The sequence below is a fragment of the Ochotona curzoniae genome, unplaced genomic scaffold, assembly GCF_017591425.1.
Source record: "Ochotona curzoniae isolate NIBS_2020 unplaced genomic scaffold, NIBS_Ocur_1.0 patch186, whole genome shotgun sequence".
NCBI classification, from domain to species: Eukaryota; Metazoa; Chordata; class Mammalia; order Lagomorpha; family Ochotonidae; genus Ochotona; species Ochotona curzoniae.
The window spans coordinates 2,512-11,882 of NW_024466735.1; the positions used below are offsets into that span (position 1 = coordinate 2,512).

At 47.3% G+C, this 9,371-nt stretch overlaps 1 protein-coding gene across 5 annotated transcripts; it reads left to right on the top strand.

The window, feature by feature from the left end:
- The first annotated feature begins 560 nt into the window (after positions 1-560).
- LOC121166634 (histidine--tRNA ligase, mitochondrial) lies at positions 561-9,143 on the top strand. Of its 5 annotated transcripts, none has more exons than XM_040995848.1 (13): positions 561-797; positions 1,882-1,956; positions 2,221-2,340; positions 2,461-2,556; positions 3,010-3,135; positions 3,223-3,330; positions 3,626-3,724; positions 4,012-4,105; positions 6,247-6,374; positions 6,456-6,698; positions 7,188-7,304; positions 7,517-7,663; positions 8,394-9,143. In XM_040995848.1, exons 1-13 carry the CDS (start codon positions 672-674, stop codon positions 8,451-8,453), a joined length of 1,539 nt encoding a protein of 512 aa, XP_040851782.1. In that variant the 5' UTR covers positions 561-671; the 3' UTR covers positions 8,454-9,143. The 5 variants fall into 5 exon arrangements, with proteins under 5 accessions (XP_040851782.1, XP_040851781.1, XP_040851784.1 ...); XM_040995847.1 differs by having other exon boundaries at positions 561-779; XM_040995850.1 differs by lacking the exon at positions 6,456-6,698 and having other exon boundaries at positions 561-779.
- Positions 9,144-9,371: the final 228 nt, after the last annotated feature.

The following is a 9,371-nucleotide window of genomic DNA, read 5'->3' on the forward strand; positions in this document are numbered from 1 at the left end:
ATCTGTGAAAGAAAGACGTCGCTGAGCTAGGGCTTGGCATCAGTCACTTCCCTTCCCTCCCCCCAACCCACCATTCATTCAATATTCCTCCAGCATCAGGCTTCTGGGCAGATCTGTCTAGCCAAGCCTAGCTTTGCTTCTCTGGGGACACACCCAGCCACATCCCTCCCAGCCCGGTCCTTCTCCCGCTTGACTGTCTTCTATTTAAGACGACTCGAGTTTTAAATGCTTCCCTGGCTTAGCCGCGGCCCCTCGGCTGCCCCGAGTCGCACCTGTTCTGCGCTGGCCTTCTGCTGCTTGAGACCCCGCACGTGTTCTCCCTGAAGCCGCACCAGCTCCTCGAGCGCCGCACGGTCAGCCATTCCCGCCGTTCACTGAGGCTGACTCTGTCCACACCCGCTGACTCGATCCACACCTGCCCTTGTTGGCCTCAGCCTTCACATTCGGCCTGGATGACTTCCGGCTATCGAGTCGCCAGTCCGGACGCCTAGAGAGTCTCTGCCGGGCCCTAACATCACTTCCGGTACCTACTGGAAGCCTTGACTGAGGACTAGTGGCGCTCAGCCGGCTGAACCGGTAACGCTCCTTCTGTGTTCCTTACTCGGGATCAGCCTACTTGCTTGGGTCGCGTCTTTTGGGTCCTGTCGCGGAAAGCCGGCCTCCTGCGCATAATGCCGCAGCTCGGACTTCTGCCCAAGAGGGCCTGGGCCGCAATCTTCCGCCAGCTCCTGCGACCACCGCGATGCGCGTGTCCCCAGGCGGTCCGCTGTCACAGCCAGGTGAGGCTTTCTGCTCAGGTATCTCCATTCCCCCGGGCAAGGCCTCCAGGTCTGCAAGCAGGGACTCCTGCAAGCCAGTACTCCAGTGGCATGGCCACCAGTTTTGCTGGAGTTTCCACCATGAACTGAGGATTGAGGGTGATTTGTCGTTTAATCCATTACAAGAGGAGCTGGAGTTTGTACTTCTATGTTTATAGTCGCTGAAACAGGCTGCAAGATTAAATAATTTTTTTCCCCAGGCTGCATAGTTAGGGAAGATTTTCACACAGATCCAAACTCTTTTCTCTGAAATTTAAAGCCAATTACATTCATAATTCCTAAGCAAACTACATGGACATTTACACTAAATGAGCTGACTAGAGGTCATGAAGTAGATGGAGTGCATGTTGGCATTTACTCAGAGTGAATTTCCAAAGAGCACGTTTGGTTCTCAGAGATTTTTAAATTTTGGAATTGCAGTTGCGAGATTGTGGGCTTGGTGAGTTTGGACTTGCTTTGGAGAAATGAGCCGCCAAAGCATGAACGGAGCACACCCTCTGTTTCTGGAATGTTCTATAGGCAGCAGGATGCAAATATTTGATTACTTTTCAGTCACAGCACTCTATATATATCAGTCAGGAAATGCCTTCAATTTCATTTCACTGGCTTGTTCTTTGGCTTCAGGTCAGTTCTGTCTTGGGGTTGCATTTGTCACATCTTCAAACTTGATAACCAGTGCGATCTTACATTTTCTTCCTTTTGCTGTTTGAGTAGGATCTGAGAACTGGAGACTGTACTAATTCTTGCCTGTGTTTGGTGCTGGGTTGTTTGTGCCTTTATTGTTTTCAGGGGCTTAAAATTTTTCAAATATTCAAACACTCTGGATAGAGTGAATAAGCTTATATAGCAGAGATCTGGTGTCATGTATGTGCCATGCATGACTCATGATTGTTCGTGCAGTGTGGGTTCTGGGGTGCAGGGAGGTGAGACTGGAATAAAGTGGAGCCAGGCTTTTTGTTGCTCATGATCAAGGGGCTTTGCCCCTGTGTGGCTTCTGGGCTCAGAGATGTTGGCAGGTCTGGCCAGTGGCCACAGGAGCTACAGTTCACATTTCTTCTGCCAGGCTGCAGAGTCAGTGTTGACATCGCAACTGAAATCACATCAAGAAACACCAAATTTTGTCATCAAGACCCCAAAGGTAGGTGCACTTTGTCCACTCTGCCCCATTAGACTGCTTTGGAAGATTGACTTGTGTTTTGATCATCTCTCTGCCTCCTTTTAATGCCCTTCTACATTAAATTTAAAAAAAAAAATAACCTTACTATTCTTTGCTACTGAGTGGAGCTCAGAGTCATGAATTCGTAAGTTTTCGGCTTCATACTTTAAATTATAGGAAGTTTAGCTCTTTGTCTTACATTGTTTTTTTTTGTTTCTTTTCACTGTGACTGTTTTTGGTTTCCAGGGCACTAGGGATTTTAGTCCTGAGCAGATGGTTGTGAGGGAGAAAATTCTTGATGTGGTTGTTAGCTGTTTCAAACGTCACGGAGCAAAGGGTCTGGATACTCCGGCATTTGAGCTGAAGGTATGGGAAGAGGAGCTCCTGAAACCCCATTTCTACCCCGGCCTTCAGGGTCCCAAAGAGCTTCTCATCTGCTCTGTCCTCATTGTTTGCACGATGACTGCTTGTGTTTGACTCCTGAAGGAAATGCTGAGCGAGAATTATGGAGAGAACTCGGGGCTCATCTATGATCTGAAGGACCAAGGTGGAGAGTTACTGTCCCTTCGCTATGACCTTACAGTATCCTGAGTGCTGGCACCTGACCCATCTTTGTCAGATCCAGAGGGCTTCCTCTCAAAGGCCTCTAGGACCAAACAGGTACATTGGCCTCAACCTTCACCTCCAGTTTCTCCCAGAAAGCATTTCTACCAGCAGAACCTTGCCTAGGGCCTTGTCATTTTACTGTAATGTACATCCGAGTCCTCTGGAGAATCTTATAAAAACACGCCTGCCTGGCCCCAGAGGTGCTTACTTCCGTAAATGGAACAGAATTCATCATCTGCATTTTTGACACTATTTCTTATACATCAGATGCCAAGCATTTCAAAGCCTTTGGGATGGTGGGAAACAAGACAGACAAGGTCCTTGTTCTCATCCCCACTGGATGAGATCTGATTCATAGAGGCCCAGCTTTGAACCCTATGCTCTAGGCCTAAGCTTTGTATTTATTATTCCTTAACCAATTTATGTGAGATCCCTTTTGCTCGTTATCTGGCCATGAATAAATTGAAGAAGATGAAACGCTACCATGTTGGAAAAGTGTGGCGTCGGGAGAGCCCAACTGTAGCCCAAGGCCGCTACAGGGAGTTCTGCCAGTGTGTAAGTGACCTGATGGGGGCCCAGAAGGCTGATAGTTCTGGGAACTGACTGATCATTTGAGAATATTTCCTCTGTTTTCTCTTGTAGGATTTTGACATTGCAGGTCAGTTTGATCCTATGATCCCTGATGCAGAATGTTTGAAGATCATAAGTGAAATCCTTTCTGGGTTACGGCTGGAGAACTTTCTCATTAAGGTGAGGTCAAGGCTAAGGTTTGGGAAATAAGTTCAGTGGCTTGATGCTTTTAACATAGGTGACCCCAGCCTTTAAACCTACAGTTCTAGGACTTTATTAGTACAGTTACTTATCTGTCTATCTACCTGCATTTATTACATTTCCCGGCATCCGTCTACCTACCTACCTACCTATGTCCACTATTTCTGCGAATCTGCTTTCCAGTCCCTTTTATTAGTGGAGCAAATAAGAATTGCTATGGTTTTGACAGAAAGGACCCTGACAGGGTACCTGCTTATTTGCACTGAGTTCACAGGTCAATGACCGGCGGATTATAGATGGGATGTTTGCTGTCTGTGGTGTTCCAGAAAGCAAGTTCCGTGCCATCTGCTCCTCAGTAGACAAACTAGACAAGGTAACAAAGAAGAGCTTCTGGAGACCCACTCTGGGTTTCTGCACTGCCCTCAAAGCAAGGAGATGGTGGCTGGGAGTGAGCTTTTATTGCTGGAAGGGAGGGAGACATTCTAAAGAAAGATCTGATTTCTGCTGTACAGTGAGACTGACCTGGATTTCTTAAGCTGTCCCTGACTTTACTGAGCGTGCTGTTAGCTGCTTGTGGCATATCCTGAATGAAAATATCATATCCTTTTCAGTTGAGAAAGAAGGCGGTCGGGCTGAGCTAATGTTTGGGTGTTCATACAGATGTCTTGGACAGATGTGAGACATGAGATGGTGGCAAAGAGAGGCCTGACTCCGGAGGTAGCTGATCGAATTGGGGACTATGTCCAGTGTCGTGGTAAGAACGAGGGTCTAAGAGCTATGGTAGGACAAGACTGAGGGTGATGGGTTCAAATTCTATCTCTGAAACAATTTTCCACAGTTGTGCTAAGCTTGCCTAAATGTAATGTCTCTCTTACTTACTATATACTTTCTTTTTTCTATTTTTTTTTAAGATTTATTTTTATTTTTATTGGAAAGGCGGATATACAGAGAGCAGAGACAGAGAGGAAGATCTTCCTTCCGATGATTCACTCCCCAAGTGAGCGCAACGGCCAATGCTATGCCGATCCGAAGCCAGGAGCCTCTTCCGGGTCTCCCACGCGGGTGCAGGTTCCCAAAGCTTTGGGCCGTCCTCGACTGCTTTCCCGGCCACACAGGCAGGGAGCTGGAAGGGAAGTGGAGCGTCCGGGACTAGAACCGGCGCCCATATGGGATCCTGGGCGTGCAAGGCGAGGACCTTAACCACTTGTGCCATCACACCGGGCCCTTTTCTATTTTATTTTTATTTTTACTTTTATGGTACAATTCTATATAGGCTATGGGATTTCTCCTACTCCCTCACCATATTCCTTATTTCCCCCAAATTGTGATAATAGTATAGTACTTCATATGCAGTCATAAGTCCATATACTTTGTGTCTCCTGGTGACAAAGGTACAGACAGAGGAGGTGATTCTGATTATATGAGACCAGGATCTTTTTCTCTCTTTTTTTTTTCTCTTTTTTTAACTTAAAAAATTTATATATTTTTACTTGAAAGAATTACAGTGAGAGGAAGAGACAGAGAAAGAAAAATTCCATCTCTGGTTCATTCTCCAAATGGCCAGGAGAGCTGGTCTGAAGCTGGGAGCCAGGAGTTTATTCCAGGTCTCCCACAGGGATGCTGGGACTCAAGGCCTTGGGCAATACTCCACTGCTTTCTCAGGCCATTGACATGGCACTGGATCGAAAGTAGATGAGCCAGAACTCAAACCAGTGCCCATATATATATACTAGTGTGCCAGGTAGAGTATTAGCTTGCTATACCACTGTACTGGGCCCCCAATTTGTTTTATTTTATTCTTTTTTAAAAAAGATTTCTTTCTTAATTTGAAAATCAGTTACAGAGAGAGGGAGCGACAGAGAACTGTCATCTGCTGGTTCACCTCCGAAATGGCTGTCCACAGGTGGAGTCTGAAGTCAGGATCCAGGAACTTCACTTTGGTCACCCATATGAGTGCAGGGGCCCATTCTCAGCTGCTTTTCCAGGCACATTAACAGAAAGCTGGGTTAGAAGTGTAGCAGCCAGGACTTGAACTGCAGCTGACAGCTTTACTTGCTACACCTCATCAATGGCCCCTTTTTTTTTCTCTGAAAGAGGGCTGGTACTTTGGTGTAGCAGGTTAAGCTTCTGCATGCAGCACTGGCATCCCATGCGGGCATTGGTTTGAGTCCCAGCTGCTCCACTTTTCCATGGTTTGAGTCCCAGCTGCTCCCTGTTAATGGCCTAGAAAAGCAGCAAAGGATGGCCCAAGCCTTTGGGCCTCTGTACCCACATGGGTGACATGCAAGAAGCTCCTGGTTTTGGTCTAGCCCAGTTGTATTCTTTGTGGCTTTTGGGGAGTGAACTCACAGATGGAAGATCTCTCTTTCTCTCTCTTCTCTGTATGTTTCTTTCTCTCTGTGTAACTCTACCTTTCAAATAAAAGTAAATAAAATCTCAAAGAAAGAAAATCAGGGCCCAGCCCGGTGGCCTAGTGGCTAAAGTCCTTGCCTTGAAAGCCCTGGGATCCCATGTGGGCTCTGGTTCTAATCCCAGCAGCTCTACTTCCCATCCAACTCCCTGCTTATGACCTGGGAAAGCAGTCGAGGACTGTCTAAGGCCTTGGGTCCCTGAGCCAGCGTGGGGGGACCTGGAGAAGGTTCCTGCCTCCTGGTTCGGGTCGGCGCAGCACTTGCCGTTGTGCTCACTTGGGGAGTGAATCATTGACAGAAGATGTTTCTCTCTGTCTCTCCTCCTCTCTGTGTATCTGACTTTGTAATGAAAATAAATAAATCTTAAAAAAGAAAAGAAAAGAAAATCAATGAGAAGAATTAGCTGGGCACATAAAGCATACATAAAGTGAAACATACCTTAGTGAACAGCACAGATGTTATTGCTCGCTATTTTTTGCTGTAGGTGGTGCATCCTTAGTGGAACAAATGTTCCAGGACCCTAGGCTGTCACAGAACCAGCAGGCCCTGGAGGGCCTGAGGGACCTGAAGCTGCTGTTTGAGTACTTAACACTTTTTGGAATCGCGGAGAAGGTAAGCGGAGGTAACAGTGGGCCTTCTGGAGGGTTCTGTGCTCTCAGGAGACCAAGTCCCCTCTGGGCCTTGTCCTCACAGGTCTCTTTTGACCTGAGCCTGGCTCGGGGCCTGGACTACTACACAGGCGTGATCTATGAAGCAGTCCTGCCAAAGACCCCAGCTCAGGCTCAAGGGGAGTCCCTGAACGTGGGCAGTGTGGCTGCTGGTGGCCGCTATGATGGGCTGGTGGCCATGTTTGACCCTAAAGGCCACAAGGTACCCTGCGTGGGACTCAGTATTGGCGTCGAGCGGATCTTCTACATTGTGGAGCAGAGGATGAAGGTAGGTGCTAGATGGAGGTAGGTGAGGCTGGAGGCCTAGAAGCCTTATTTCTAGAATATAGAAGTACTATTTTTCTGACAATTTTTTAAAAAATTTATTTATTTTAAAGTTAGCATTAAAAAGAGAGAGAGAGGGAGAAACATAGAAAGAAATCTTCCATCTCCTGGTTCACTCTGCAAATGCCCACAGTGGCTGAAACTAGGCCATTCTGAAGCCAGGAGTCAGGAACTTCCTCTGGGTCTCCCCGGTGGGTGCAGGGGTCCAAGCACTTGGGCCCACCATCTGCTGCTGCTTTTCCAGGTTTATTGGCAGAGGGCTGGATGAGAAGTGGAGGGGCTAGGACTTAAATCAGTTCTAGTACGAGGCCACTGCTAGGCCCCAATGCTTCACCTGGCCACAGTGCCAGCCCCCTCCCAATTCTTGTTTGTTTTCTTGTTTGGATTTGTTGTTTCAGTGGAAGATTATTTGTTTTATTTCTGCTTTTATCAGACTGTTGGTGAGAGTGTGCGAGTCACAGAGACTCAAGTATTTGTGGCCACACCCCAGAAGAACTTCCTCCGAGAACGGCTGAAGCTGATTGCTGAACTTTGGGATGCTGGGATCAAGGTATGGTGGAGCTGACACGTCAGCCATATAAAGTTCTGGAGCCAGGCCCATTTACCTTGGTTCTTGGGTAGAATGCAAAACCCTTTTAGTTACCTTAGAATAGCTTCTTAGGGTTGGAGAGCTAGGCATTTGATTTTTACTGCCTTTGGAATGCATATGCAGGGATTTGTGTGCTTGGTCACTTCTGAACCCTCTGTCTCAATCCCTTCCAGGCAGAGATGCAATACAAAAACAACCCTAAACTATTAAGTCAGCTGCACTACTGTGAACACACAGGCATTCCACTGGTGGTCATTATTGGTGAGCAAGAACTGAAAGACGGGATTGTGAAGCTCCGCTCAGTAGCCAGCAGAGAGGAGGTAAGTGGGGACAGGCAGGATCAGTGCAAGTATTTCTGCCTTTCCCAGATTCTGTAAGACATGTGTATAGTACTGCTGAGGAAATAATTCCAGGGTTTATAGTGATGGTGATGAATGGAGACCCACCCAAACAGCCATTGTAGCCAGTGAGTATTAGCTGGAAGTATCTATCGAAAGGGAAATAAAATCAAAATGGATGTTTTAGAGACTGAGCAACAGAGTGGAATTAGAGCAGGTGCTACATCCCTTTAATCCTGGGGATGCATATTCTTCAGGTTACCTCGAGCCCACACTACACGCAGAGTAAAATGAATCTGACAGTACTCAGTGTGGTAGTCTAGTGGCTAAAGTCCTTGCTTTACATGTGCCAGCATCCCATGTGGGCGCTGGTTGGTATCCTGGTGGCCCTGCCTCCCACCCAGCACCCTGCTTGTGGCCTGGGAAAGCAGTTGAGGACGGCCCAAGGACTTGGGATCCTGCACGCATGTGGGAGACCCGGAAGAAGCTCCAGGCTCCTGGCTTTGGATCGGCTCAGCTCCAGCCACTGCGGCTGCTTGGGGAGTAAATCAACAGATAGAAAATCTTCCTCTCTGTCTGTCCTCTCTGTATATTGGCCTTTCCAATGAATAAATAAATGAATAAATCATTAAAAAAATTAATCTGACAAAGCAGTAATTATGGAGCAAGAGTCATTTTCTAGTTTGTCACTCAGGGTTCTCTTGTGTTTCAGGTGCATGTTAAACGGAAAGATATTGTAATTGAAATTCAGAAGCGACTGTCTGAGTCTTGATCCTTGAAAACCATCTAGTGCTGTTTGTAGAAAAAATTCCATCCAAGACAGAATTCCTGCTGGATTTCACAACAGCTGGCCAGGATGAGTGACAAGTGCCTTCTACCTCCTCCGTCCTTCCCGGTACAGCGCTATAGAAGGCCCCAAGGACTGCTGGGCTACTGAAGCAACTGCTCTGCGTGACTGCAGATGATTGGGATGTGAAAGAGACGTTTTCTAACTGCAGAGGCAAATAAGGAGTGCTGCAAAGCACCACCAAGAGGTGCTGAGCCAGTTGCTGTAAGCATGGCTTGGCTTTGGGAGAGTTACCTCAGGCTGTGGATTCTGAACCATTGAGATCAGAGGCCAGACACAACCACCTTCCACAGCAGCTCCGGGAATTTGTCCTCAGCCAACCAGTGGCACATCCAGGGAGTTTTGGAAAGAAAGCAAGAAGTAGTGGCTGCTGTTTCCTTTGAGGACAGGCATGCCTTCCTAAGGGCATGGAGTACTCAAGTTGATCTGTTGTCTCTCTGGCCCCATCCTCTGTACTAGTAGGATGGAGCTGCCGTCTGTCTAATCCTGATTGTTGAATTCAGTAGGTGGCAAGATGGAGATCTGCTATACCAGAGTCATGCTCGGACTAGTTCGTGCCCTGCCGTTCTAAGAGGTGGTTGACTGATAATGTGAAATAAAATACTAACTGTGGCAGTTTGAATGTTGTTTTATTAAGGGATGGGTATGCGTATTGTCAGAGAAAGCCTTCAGTGTATGCTGGGAAATTTGGTGAGCTGCAAGTATCCGCCCTGAGGTGGATTCTGTGCAAGGAACAATCACAGCCTCTTCCTCACCTGTTGTCCCTCAAGGTGGAGGGAGGAGTCATGTTGTTAGAAGTCAGCCTAGCCTGAGGCATCAGCTCAAGGACAATGCTGATTCCTG